General features: G+C 41.5%; 1 protein-coding gene across 14 annotated transcripts in view; it reads right to left on the bottom strand.

Moving 5' to 3' along the window:
• MAPK8 (mitogen-activated protein kinase 8) overlaps nucleotides 1-14,324 on the bottom strand; it is a 113,710-nt gene that overhangs the window by 40,172 nt on the left and 59,214 nt on the right. For 11 of the 14 annotated variants that reach the window (XM_043552200.1, XM_043552199.1, XM_037904173.2 and 8 more), the window contains one exon: nucleotides 1,897-2,063. In XM_043552200.1, coding sequence (XP_043408135.1) covers nucleotides 1,897-2,018 — 122 coding nt within the window. In that variant the 5' untranslated portion in view covers nucleotides 2,019-2,063. Of the gene's footprint in view, nucleotides 1-1,896; nucleotides 2,064-5,114; nucleotides 5,175-14,324 lie in introns of all 14 variants that reach the window. The other 3 variants (XM_027831220.3, XM_043552193.1, XM_043552195.1) reach the window with 1 other exon arrangement.

Raw genomic sequence — 14,324 nt, 5'->3', positions numbered from 1 at the left:
GTTGGCAGCAGAAGTGGCTACAGTCACTCTGTAGCCTTAGGGAGAGAAAGGACGAAACCAAGGGGAGAATAGAAGCAAATCATAAAGAGAGCACCCCGAGTTGCACAGAGAGAAGGGCAGGGCATGTGGATGAGCAGCAGAAGGGGGTGATAGACCTGGCAGAGCTAATCCCCAAAGTGGCCGGGAGGAGATACCCCAATGGTGCGTGAACCCCGTGACAGGAGCCTTCTGCCTTTTCCCTTGAGAACCTATTGTACAGTCTGGATGTTCTTCCAGAAATTCAGCCTGAGTTTTCCTTTGAACTCATCCCATTGCACTTAGTAATACTCACTTTTAGTACCCTAAACAATTCCTCTTCCTCACTGTGTCTACTGCCTTCAAGTATTTGACAAGTATGTCTACATTCCCTATCCCCAGTTTAGCCATACTATGTACATTTGGATTTTACTCTCTATCTATTTAATAATTCTTAATATGCCTTTCTGGTATTAGGGGCTCCAAACTGAATATAACTGCAAAGAAAATTGTCGCTGTCCTTATCCATGACAATGTAGACCCACCCAGAATTCACATTAGCTCTTCTGCTACCACATCACAGTGCAAGCTCCTATTTTACTTTGCTGGCAACTACCAACCCTAATAATATCTTGTTCAACATGTTTCAGAGTAACAGCCGTGTTAGTCTGTATTCGTAAAAAGAAAAGGAGTACTTGTGGCACCTTAGAGACTAACCAGTTTATTTGAGCATGAGCTTTCGTGAGCTACAGCTCACTTCATCGGATGCATAGTTTCCACGATATGCTATGCATCCGATGAAGTGAGCTGTAGCTCACGAAAGCTCATGCTCAAATAAACTGGTTAGTCTCTAAGGTGCCACAAGTACTCCTTTTCTTTGTTCAACATGGTTACTTTTCAAGAGTCTCACTTGCACTACTTGCATTTTTTCAAAGATATTAGCTTTCCTTTGTCCATATTACTCTCAGAAATTTACATGGTACTTTATAAATACAGATTATAACAGGTTCCATTGTAGAGGTTCAGGCAATTTTATTTCTTGCCCATATTCCTAACTTCATTAAGTTTGTCATTTCTATGTCCTCTTGGTATCTGCATTATCTCCTGATTTAGTATCAGCTGAAAGCGAATGCTCATTTACATCTTCTCCCTGATCATTCAGAAAAATGTAAAATAAGCCTGGACCTAACACTTATCCATGGGGCAATGCCAGTTCTCTGCCTGAAATTACTATCTTTAATCTGCAGCCCTCACCTAATTTTCAGTCCATATGGCACTGTTCATAACCAAATCAGTTAAGTTAGCTTTAGGAAATCTGGCTTGAAAATATGTCAGACCTTCAGTGTTTTTGTGGACAGACAACATCACAAGTACCAGCTGGCTGGTCCTGGGGACTGATGAGCAATGGATTCACTCAGTTTCAAGCAGCTACCAAGCTACTCTGAGAACAGTAAGCATGTACTACACCAAGAGTGTGCAAACAAAGAGCAATGCTGGCTTCTACTCCATTGCAAACAGGGTTGGGTTAAGTCACGGGGAGGGGAAATCAGTTTTTTAGCACTATCCTAATCTTCCAGGCCCTCATTTGTTTGCCAAATTACAGAACTCTCTCATAACTGGCAGTGTTTGTACTGAAGTGGCTCCAACCTCGAACTGAAGGCTATGTTCTAGGTTAGAGGCAAGATGCACTGGTTGAATTGGAGAGGGAAGGGGCATTACATGTCATTACAATTAGTTCCTCACTTTGAGAATCAAATTTTCTCACACACACACCATCCTACTGTCTCTACCCTGTCTTTCAGTAGGATACAGTAGTCACTTTCAATTTTCTCTTCTAAATTAAGCTAAGATTATTTATGCTCAAATTTAAAGAAAACTTACCATACTATTCCTTGTGCCCCTGATCCTATTGGTTTTAAATTCTGATATCGTTTCAGTACAGTGAAAGTAGAATCTCCAATCTCTACGCTGTAGAAATTGCTGTCACGTTTGCTTCTGCTCATGACGACAATTTAGTTAGAGTGCTTCATCCAGAATTCACTCTCAACCTGTAAAAACAAAAAAACAATTGTAACTGTCAAACTTTGGTTTTCTAAGTATCAAATACAAAAGGTTACCTTTTCAGAGGATTTCTTCGCCTAGATCCACTTTTGTCAATTGTATAGGGAACATCTCCAGTGAGATGACACTAGATCTGCCACTCTGAGGTTTAAGACTGTAAGGCAGGGGTTCTCAAACTGTGGTCCACGGATAATTCCCTCTAAGGTACGTACTTGGGTGGCCACACATGAGTGAATGAAGGGCCACTCACCTAATTAGTGGACTCGCACAGGCATGGCTCCACCTTACATGCGTGTCTTCTCCAGGGTCCAGGCACCTAATTAGTGAAGTGGTGGCCTTGGGGGGAAATAGGGGGTAGGGGGCAGTGGGGTGAGAAAAGCGGGTGCGGGGAATTTGAGACATGCAGGCCTGCGGTGGCTGGAGAAATAGGCGACTTTCCCCAGCTCCAGGGCTGCGGCTGCCGGGAAGAGACGGACCTCCTTCCCAGCCCCAGCTCTGTGCCCGCTGCGGTGAAGGAGAGACCTCCCTCCTCCACAGCCCCAGCCCAGGGGCTGCCATGGCAGGGAAGAGAGGGCACATCCATCGCATTAGAAAGGTAAGACTACTTGTATTAAAATATGAGTTGTGTGCTTTTAGTTATAGAACCAAAAAAAAGGTGTTTTTTTTAATATGGCGCTTTTATCCAAAGTGCTTTACAGTAGTTCGCTAATGGTACAAACATTTGGAACGATTAAGTAGTCTGCCAAGACCCTCAGCAATTTTCAGGTGGTCCATGGAAAAAAAAGTTTGAGAACCACTGCTGTAACGTCTTTAGGACCGAGACAGTGCCTTTGTACATATCTGTCCAGCCCCAATCTGGATCAGGGTACCATGAGGGACTATTGCAATAGAAACAAACTATTAATATACCTCCTGAGGCTAAAAACTAAATCCTACCTAACAGACACCTACCACAGCATAGCACTCCCAAACCTGAAACAATGTGAGACTGCGAATCAAAGAGTTCCAGGGAAGGAGTATGATTTACCTTTTAACCTAACAAGAGTAACTTTCAAATACCCTGGAATTTAACAGTTTACAAAAACTGGGGGAGAGGTCTGATTGACAGACATGGACAAAAAAAGAAGTGATCAGTGAAAGGAAGGAAAAATTTTTTATCTTCCTTCACAGGAAGAAAGGAAGTCTTACCGTAGGATACATATTCCTTAAAGATCCCTAGGTTAAAGCTGCACCAACAAAGAGTCAAAAAAAAATATTACTGTTACGTTATGCAACCTTAACTCTCCTCTTTTCTGTATATGCACTGCCAGAGTCTTTGAGGTTAAATACTATTTCTCTCCTCTCTCCTGTGCATGGTTGTGAATGAATTTTGGATGAATGCTAACTGTGCAATCTTAATGTTATTTTAATACAGGTTTTGTGTGGAATTAATAGTCAATGGTCCTTAGAAGGGTATCTAATATTAAAACCTCTCACACATTTGATTAGAACAAGAAGTGTTTGACTCTAATGGCTAAGAAAGAGCATGTTTAGTATATTACTTTAGTCATTTATTCAGCTGTTTAACAGAAACAATGACAGGTTCTTAGGTTCTATGCAGCATTTTATTTATTTGTATTATATATACTTGCTTTATTTTAAGACATTTGAAAATGGGGACAATGTTTGATTCAGAGAGAGAATCAGAAATTGGTGTTTGTGGTTAATCTATATACATAGAAGTCATACTTTTGGTGTAATCTATTAATGTGTTCTAAACTTAGAATTCTTCAAGAATCTAAAAGTTCAGCAAATTCAGTTCTCAGTTAGCTGTTCTGCATTCAATTCAGCTACCAGCTCCAATAAAATAAAGGGAACTACAGAGGACTAAAATGGTGTATTTTTAAATTATTTAGTATATTATATCATCTAAAATAAACTGCCATCATGGGCATCATCTATCTGAGAAGAAAGGCTTGTGAAACTAGCTCTTTGCAACTGTTAAATTGTATCTGTGTCACACAAACCTCAAAGGCTCAATTCACTAACTATAGGAGCTGATGTCAGCTCACTGAAGAGGATGTAGAGGTTCCCCTTCATCAGCAATATGGAAAGCCTCACTGGAGCAGACAGGACTGTCATGAAGACAAGAAAGGAAAGCTGTATAAAAGTTCTGAGCCCACACCATAAACAAAGGATGGAGACAAGTATATGGATCTGTATTTACTTCCCTTAGGCCTGTAGTACATGACTCCACCAGTGGCTGCTCCTCCTTTCTCCTGCTCTGTAAATGCTCATCCGGGTTTTTTCTTTGGTCTCTCTCTCTGCTCATGGATGAGCTTACCTGCTCGCCTGGCTTCAGCCCCAAGTTATATGGTGACAACTCCCACATCTCCCACCCTGTTCAGCCTCCAGACTATGGCTTTCTGACAAGTGCTTTTGTAACTCAAACCTAGCACAGTGAGCAGTTGCTGCCTCTTCCCACAATCCCCTCATCACCCTTTTCACTGTCAATCCTGCTATCCTAATACCCATGCTTGGTGTCAGCTCAGATTCCACTCCCCCACACCGAGCCTGGCACCAGTTTTGTTGGGTCTCTTCCTTTACAGCAACATTTCTAAAAATCTGTCCTGTCCTCCTCATTGCTACGTCATCTCCACCTCCACTACAGCAACAGCTTCCTCGCTGGCTTCTCAGATGGACAACTTGCTCCCCTCGACCACACCCAAAATGTTGTTTTAGGGATCATCTTCCTCATGACCTGTTTGAAGTACACACAGATAACGCTGCTGCTCAAATTCTCTCACATTCTGCATCCCTAACCTTCAAGGCTCTGCACAACTCCATTCCTTTTTCCACCTCATTTCATCCTATTTCCCCCCTTTACATGGAGCAAAGAAAACAAGCCCCCAAACTGTTTCCTTTGTATACTTGGGTTTTTCTTCCAAGATTCCACTAACACTTCAGCCTTGTTATATTAAGGGATAGCCACCAGGAATCAGCAAAATTGCACAGTAGTCAACACCAGCTAAGCTGCAATTTACATCACCTGAGCTTACCTTCTGTATAAACAAGGCTGTAGTAGTTTCCCCTTCAGTGAATGATTATCACCTTCTTTTCTGTTTTGTTTTTAGGAGGAGGAATTTAAAAAATACATTTAGGAAATAAGCCACCAAAGAACAATAAAGAAACAAATGCATCATTTTGAGACTGGACCTTCATATAGTGCACCACAGCATTACACAGCTGATTCCAGACCCATGAGATTTACCACAGAATCCTCCTCTCCTGGGGGTACAACTGTGAGCCAGAATTTAAGCTTTTATTTTTTAAAATACAATTTGGTTCTAGCCCTCATAGCTGTCAACATAACTTGCGCATGAACCAACCAAACTGAAGTAACATTGTTTTTTTCAGTCTGCACACTGTATGAAACAATAGTACTAAGAAGCATGAACAGCCCCAAGTGTCTTAATTCCAAAACCTAATGATAATATAAATGTCACTTTAGTTTACTTGTTTTAGCACAAATGACCAGGAAATGGTCACATTTCAGCCCCACACAGCCTCCGGTGGCATATTCGTTAAAATAACTACAAAAACCCTTTTGGTTTAAGCCATTCAAAACATTCATTTGTGGTTCCATAGTAGGTACATCACCGCTTCAGTCTACAAGGCTGAAGTATTTTTATACTGTCACTCCATATCATCTGTTGAGCTTGAGTGAGCAGATAAGTGCTGTCTAAAAGGCACAAAGCAGAGGCAATAGCTGGGGAACTAAAATTACCTGCTAATCTGTCCTTGATACCCACCCCAGTAGTAGGGGCTAAGACAGAAGAAGAATTACCAGGCCAGAGGCCTTACTGACACACCAGGGCAAACAACAGCAGGTCTGGATAGCCTGCACTTGGCTGGGCCCCCAAACATGTGCATGGAGAGATACATATGTTTGGAGAAGGGGAGTGACTCCAGGGCACTGGCTATAAGCAGGAGACACAACCTACTAGTTGCTCCCTGCAACAGAGGGGGAGAACATTTGTTTTTCAGTCAGGCCTATGCAGAACACCCAGAGAAGAGACTGAGCCCCAATACTGTGCTGCGCCCACAATGGTGCCTGCCAACTGAGCCCAGTGGGCCTCCTCTGCACCGGGAGCCAGCTAGAGACCCACTCCAGCCAAAAGGGACAGCTACCAACTTTCCAAAAAGGAATGCACTAATCCTCCTGATCCATCTCCAACTCCACTAGCCTGTAGGGAAGCTTGGGGTGCGTTTTCATGGTTTTTTGAAGGGGGTTCAGAAATTAAGGGAGTGTTTAATTATTGCTGTGTGACTAGTTAGTAGTTATCCCCGATTCCCTTGTCTTTCTCCTCTGTCCTTGGTTCCTGACCTTTCCTGTTTTTATTTAATTTGCCCCATTCTTTCCCTGGAATAAAACATTTGCCTATTCTTAAAATTGGTTCCCTGTAATTATCTGCAACTTCCTAGAGGTCATAAGGTCTACTATATTATGTACCTGGCCAGTAGGTGGCATCACAAACTCAAAGAACCCAGGGTCGACTGATGCTAAAATGGGTCAAAAAGCTCCTGAGAAGGGAGGATTAAAGGGTTCTACTATATATGGTGACTGGGAATACTTCAGGAGACAGACACAAATATATAGGTAGATCACCTTTTAAAAAAAAAAGTGCATGTACTGTGCTTTTGGGTAATGTGCTACCTCACTTATGTAACCAGAAGGTCATGCCAGTTAACCATTAAAAGTGGGCATTTTACATTTTTTTGGTGTGTGCTTAATACTACCAGCAAACTACAAAACTGCAGAAATCATACCGTTGAAAAACAGACACAGTAGGGAATGCAAATATTCGGAGAACTCATAATCACCCCAAGCATATGTTGTCTGCTTTTATCCCTGGAATGGCAAATGTGTTTCCAACTGCTGTAGGAGATGGCATACAGTTTTAGTAACAGGTTTGGAATACTGCTTTTATTCTTAAATTACATCAAATTTATTCAACTAAAAGTGTTTGTATTAGAACTTGCCACGGGCACTGTGGTTACGTGCTGATTCTTCTAGGTAGGGGAATAGTTTATAGCCAATATTATTTTTTAACAATGAAGCCATAAAAATGCATTGTGTATATGGTGGTTCCAGAGGACAATAGCTAATGTACGCCAAAAAGCGTGTGCACTCATTTTCCATGCAATGTTAGTTCATAAATTTCCAGTGACTTTGCCTGTTTCAGGTTTTTGAGTGCCTACAGATTTTATTCTTTAGTTTTAAGTATTACTCTGATGTTAACCAGAGCCATTTCTTCAGAACAGCTGTGATATTATTTAAATAAGGGTTCTGGGTTGTGACATTTGTAGGAATCCTTGTTTTAGTAGTGAGGTTGCTGATGACAGATGGCTAAAAGGTTCAGGTAAATCCACTCTTGCAGAAGTGGAAGGTGAATGCAAACAAATTCCTGGTAATAAGTTTTGCATTCAAGCTGGGTTTTTCCCCCTTGATACATAACCATAATTCCTTTTTAAAATTAAAAGCTAGTTTTGTATCTGGGATTAAAGTTTGACTATCAGAATCTCAGAGGTTTTCCCCTATATTCACAGATTCCAAAGGCCAGAAGGGACCATTGTGATCATCTAGTCTGACCTAGACAAATTAGAGGATTGGGCCAAAAGAAATCTGATGAGGTTCAACAAGGACAAGTGCAGAGTCCTGCACTTAGGACGGAAGAATCCCATTCACAGCTACAGACTAGGGACTGAATGGCTAGGCAGCAGTTCTGCAGAAAAGGACCTAGGGGTTACAGTGGACAAGAAGCTGGATATGAGTCAGCAGCGTGCCCTTGTTGCCAAGAAGACCAATGGCATTTTGGGCTGTATAAGTAGGGGCATTGCCAGCAGATCGAGGGACTTGATCGTTCCCCTCTATTCGACATCGGTGAGGCCTCATCTGGAGTACTGTGTCCAGTTTTGGGCCCCACACTACAAGAAGGATGTGGAAAAATTGGAAAGCATCCAGCGGAGGGCAACAAAAATGATTAGGGGACTGGAAAACATGACTTATGAGGAGAGGCTGAGGGAACTGGGATTGTTTAGTCTGGAGAAGAGTGAGAGGGGATTTGATAGCTGCTTTCAACAACCTGAAAGGGGGTTCCAAAGAGGATGGCTCTAGACTGTTCTCAGTGGTAGCAGATGACAGAACAAGGAGTAATGGTCTCAAGTTGCAGTGGGGGAGGTTTGGGTTGGATATTAGGAAAAACTTTTTCACTAGGAGGGTGGTGGAGCACTGGAATGCGTTACCTAGGGAGGTGGTGGAATCTCCTTCCTTTGTGGTTTTTAAGGTCAGGCTTGACAAAGCCCTGGCTGGGATGATTTAGTTTGGGCTTGGTCCTGCTTTGAGCAGGGGGTTGGACTAGAGGACCTCCTGAGGTCCCTTCCAACCCTGATATTCTATGATAAGAGACCATATTTAGCATCTCTTTGGTAACAATTGCTAACTGAGTAGGATTTTTCAGTGGTTTGCCTGAACGACAGGTATAGCAGATGAGTACCCAGTAAAATGTGGTCATTAAGTAACGCTCTGCTCAGCACTTTACAAAACAGAGTTGCAGCCCCCAGGATCTTACAATCTAACAAGAACAAAATGCATGAAAACCACACCTCACTGAGATCTGACTGCAGGTTTCTGGACTGGTAACATCACACCTGCCAGTCAGAGAGAACAATGGAGGTGGCTTTTAGCACAACTCCTACTGACATACAAGCACTTGGTTGCCAAAACATCTGACCTACAAACTGCTTTAGTTAATACCCAGAGTGCGGTAATTCTAACAGGTAACCCATCAGTCTAGAACACCCTATGCATGAGGCTAATTAATGCTCTCCTCCCTCCCTGACCATTACTCCCCCAAACCAAATAAATGATAGGCTTTAATAGGGTCTTTACCGAGTTACTTTGTTGTTCTTTCTGCTGCTGCCCTCCTGGGCATACAGAAGGCCCACCTGTTCTTGCTGGGCCTTCTGCCCCTTGCCTCCCCCACCCACACACCTAGTCTGGTCTGCTCTGCGCCCTGCTTTCCCATTCCCCTCTAGAGGAGGTGACAGTTGTCCCTCACTCACCCAAACAAATTTTAAGCTTGCTCAGAGCAAGCAGGTTTAATCAAGCCTCAATTCAAGTGCAAGACATTTTTGCATCAAAGGGTTAAATCAGTGAGAACAAAATTTCTACTACACTTGGATTGCTTAACTGGAGGAAGGGAACATCTAATTTAATAAATAAAGGTTAAACGATTAGTTTTCGAATTTGAAATCTTTTAATCCTATCCAAAGAGGTTTTGTTTAAAGTTTTACCAGAGCTATTCCAATGTTCCCCAAAGCAATTGTTGACACTTTGCCTCACAATCTGGAGTAATAGTTAAGCAATTCAGAAATGCCCCTAATCCTTCCAAATCTCAAGGATTATATGACTATCTGTTAATTCCACACAAAATATAACAAATTCATAGCACCAGCAGTGTAATTATGATTCTGGTTTAAAAAAAGAATTGGGTAGGTGTCTGAGGGAGATGATTCAGTGACAACCAGGCAGCTGTAATTAAATGTGCCTGCACCCTGTTAAAAAAAAATATTACCAGTTTAATTTCACCATCAATCATGACAGTTAGCATTGGAAAAATCGAGAGAAACGAATAGGTAAAGAAAAATTAGCATTTCAAGTAACAGACCGCAAAATCCATACAATAATATTGTACTAAAACACTAAAAGTTAAAATCCTATATCCTGTATATTAGATTCTTTTAAAATGATATTAAGAGGCTTGCCTTCTACCTGAACAAAACAGAACATAACCCAAAACTGTTCTACACCTTTCCTTTATTCAGACTACCCTGTAATTCAGTCAATTCCTTTAGATGTAGGTGTATACTTATTCAGTTCTTTTGTCAATTAAAGCATCTTAGTGAGCTATGGTTTTCAATCCATGCTGATTCTAATGATACATTCACATTGTGAGCCAAGAAACTCTGCTGCTGGTGAAAAAATCTCCATATTATAAAGGTATACTTCATCTATTTTGCAGATCAAAATGCTAATCCCACTTTGATTTTGCTGCTTCCCAAGCTCCAAATGTAATTGGCCTTCATAGACTTGGAATTTCAAATGTTCCTCAGCTGGCTGTCTTCTAATCATTCAATTTTATTTTCAAGCCCTGGGAGTTGAGTAAGAAAATGAGACGGAGAGCCTTTTTCCAGCACTGAGATTGCAAGTACATAACAATTGTTTAGTGGGAGAAATACAAGAAATAAGCCACTAAAAATAAACAGCCCTGCTCTCCTGCTTTCAATAAAGCTGAACATATCCTGCATGCTCAATAAGCCATTACTTCAGGGAAGGGGATTATTTTCAAATCCTGTACAGAAGATAAGGGGTTGAAAGAATTCATGAGAAACTTCACATTAACAGGCACTTTGGAAATCAAACTAAGCACACCACAACACAAACAAAAACAAACACACAGGCTAGATCTTGTTGGAAATGTTTCCATCTAACAAACCAACGTGTATTGACCAGCTTTAGCTCTACTTTCCACGCTTAATGTTTCATCTTAGTCTTATACTTATATATAGTGCCTTTCACTCCAAAGTGCAGGCACCACTGAAATACAGACTCATCTGCAGTGGAAGAACACTACTGTTTAACACCCATCAGAATGCTACACTGTTCATGGCATGAGAGAAGGATGAGTGTACTAAGGCTGCCAATTTTGGTTGGACATATTCCTGGAGATTTCATCACATGACAATCTTTAATTAAAGATTAATCTTTCATTCCTGGAGACTTCAGGACAATCTTGGAGGGTTGGCAACCCTAGTGTACACCCAACTAACTACAAGGTAATATCTGGTATGTATGCAGGAAGCAGTTATCCAATCTAACAGCAAAATAATAAGTACTTTAGTAACAGGGCCTGGGATTCCACATGTAGCCAAACTGATACAATTCAACTATATGTAGCCAGAACTATTGTGGTTAGGTTTCTTATTGGTTCCTTAATTGAATACATAATTTTCCTGTGAGGCACATCTAGGTTCATAGTCACTGAAGCACAGGAAGGCATAAACCATGTCTCCCAATGCCACCAGCGAATAAACTCTGAGGAAGGGCTCTGAGGAAGGGCAGACCATGTCACTGGCAAGCTGGGGAGAGCAGAGGGAAAGGATAGCAGTGAATGTGCTTTTAGTTTACAGCTAGGGTACGTAAACATGGCTCCATGAGCACATTCCACCTTGTTATCCTGACCAACGCCACACCAATTCTTGGGATTATGCCCACAAATTGCCTGGAGAAGGGGAACTCGTGCTTGTGTTGCACCTTCTCTTCCCACTGTGACAAGAGCTGAAAGAATAATTGATTGGGGGGGGGGGGACGGACGAGCAAGTTGGTGACCAACCCCTCCCCCCAAAATCTGAAAAAGAATTCAGTTCATTTCAAACAAACTTTTTGCGCGGGGGGGGGGGGGGGGGGGGTCGGTCAATTAGTATCAACAAAATAGCTAATCTGTAAAATGTCCAAACAATTTGACATTACAATTTGACATATACATTTGATCACCCCCTCCCCCCGCAATTTTTTTTTAATTTGTCCAAAACTATTTGACAATTTCAACCCAAATTTGCTAAATAGTTTTGGTTGCCCTTAAACTGCATTTTTCAGCAAATTTATTATTAATCAAAAAACTTTTCCCCAACTCTAAGTTTAAACACTCACCCCCTTTTTTAAAACACGCACCAAGAGTCTGATTCTGTATAAGGCTCTTCTTCCCCAAATAAAAACAAAACCCCACTTCTTTACATCATCTTTTCAACCATGCACTGGGACCCTGACACCCTCAGCCTAGCTGAACATGCAGCATGTCAGAGAAAGCTACCACGGAGGCCAAGACATAAGCCTTCTTCCTAGCAGCTTAAACTTAGCTTCCAGACCTCTATCATGTATCGCTGCATCGTTAGTACCAACATGTACCGTGACCACAGGTTCTTCCCCAGAAGTTAATTTCATGATGTCTGCCACAAGTGAAGTGGCAATTATCATTGTCACCACATACCCAACTCTCCCACGTTTCTCATGATCAAATTACCTACCACCACAGTCTGCCTAAAGTTGGGCATCTGACCAGTCCATGCCAAAAATGGTCAAATATTTTAAAGCACTATTTACTAGAACAACAAAAAAAGAGCAAGACTTTATGGTCTCCAACAGGTTTAGCCTTAGATACTTGTGCCTAATTACAACAAAGTTACTTTAGTTATTTTAACTTAGATAAATGTAACAATAAAATCAAGATCTAAAATATTAAAGAATTACTTTTTTTCGCAATGTTAGGTTAGCATTTAAATATGAACGTTACCCAAGATTGAACACTTACAAAAGAAAAATTAAATTGAACAGAAATAAGAACAAACCAATTTCAAAAGAAAAGTCATTTTAAATGCACTTTTACAAGGCAGGCAGCAGGCTAACTCTTCAAGCAGCTTAACTGGCTTTCACTTTGTGTTGGAGGATGAAGTTTCATGACTGTGAATCTCCTCTCCCTCCTTTTGTAGTTAATTTCTGTACATTTGTCTAGTCAGTCTAGATTGTAAACTCTTTGGGGCAGGGAGCAAGTCTTTTAACATGTTTAACCTACCATGTAAACCATGAGGTACCATTGACTGTCTGGCACACAAATAAAGATATACATACAAAGAAGAGCTACAAGAATGTTAGGATTAAAAAACCTGCCTTATAGTGATTGAGTTCCTTGAGTCTGTCTATTTAGTTAAGGAGGTTAAGGGGTGACTTGATTACAATTTATAAGTACTTACATGGGGAACAAATATTTGATGATTGACTCTTCAGTGTAGCAAAAAATATATATATATCAATCAACAGGAGCAACTGATTCTTCCTAAAAGTGTGGGGAAGGGGGGCACAAGGTCCCCCCTCTGTGGCCCCACCCCTGCCCCTCTTCTTCCCCACAAGATACCACCCCTCGCAAAGCCAGAGTTAGGCCAGAAAGCCTGGGCCCCTCCACCTGCCTGTGTGGTTCTTACCCCAACTCGGCCCCGGCACCTGGCCTGGGAACAGGGTCTCACTGCTGAAGAACCACAGCCAGACCATGATAAGAGCCATGAGGGCAGCTGTGGAAAGCCATGTACCCTCCCTCTGCCCTGGGCATGTGGCCTGGAGGTTGGGGACACAGGACGGGTGCTGCTCTTGGGGGGGGGGGGGAGGCACCCCAGGCATGTGGAGGGTCTGCAGCTCCCCACAGCTGCCTGGGCTCCCCAGGCCAGTCTTATCTAAGTCGGGCTCCAGCTTCCTGCCTGGCAGGACCTCGGCCCATGGCAAAAAGTGGATAGGCCAGGCCCATCCACTTTCACAAGTGGGAGAGACATGGGCCTTTGCCCACCCACCCCCCATTCCAGCCCCCCTGCAATCCAAAGGCTGGGAAGCTAGATACATTTTTAAGAGTGAGGGTAATTAACCATTGGAACAATTTACTAAGGGTCATGGTGGATTCTCCACCACTGACCATTATTAAATCAAGAGTGGATGCTTTTCTAAAAGATCTGCTCTGGGAATTATTTGGAAAAGTTCTATGGTCTATGCATACACCTGGGGTACGCAGAGGTCTTCCAGATGGTACAACTACTCATCTAGATATTTGCCAAATTTTACAACAGGCTACATAAAAATACATGTGAAGTCAGTACAAACTAAAATTTCATACAGACTAACTTCTTTATACTGCTCTATATACCATACACTTAAATGTAAGTATACTTATATTCCAATTGATTTATTTCATAATTATATAGTAAAAATGAGAAAGTAAGCACTTTGTCAGTTATAGTATTGTGACACTTTTGTACTTTTATGTCTGATTTTGTAAGCAAGTAGTTTTTAAGTGAGGTGAAACTTGGGGGTTAAGCAAGACAAATCAGACTCCTGAAGGGGTACAGTAGTCTGAAAAGGTTGAGTGCCACTAGCCTGTTATAGAGGAGCAGGGTGGATAAAAATAGATTTTTAATTTAAATTAGTTTTTTTCCTCAAAAAGCATTTTATCAAAAAAAATCCATCTAAAGATAGTTTTGATTAAGCTACATTACAGCTCAAAGATATCTCATCATGGAATGGGCATTATAAATTCTAATTCTATAGTATGAGACAATATATTCATGTAAGGATTAAGAAAAGTTTTGTAAATGAGTTCCAAAAGTTCATG

This window comes from Chelonia mydas, chromosome 7 (assembly GCF_015237465.2).
Source record: "Chelonia mydas isolate rCheMyd1 chromosome 7, rCheMyd1.pri.v2, whole genome shotgun sequence".
Classification (NCBI taxonomy): Eukaryota; Metazoa; Chordata; order Testudines; family Cheloniidae; genus Chelonia; species Chelonia mydas.
This window is presented reverse-complemented; position numbering and strand designations above follow the sequence as displayed.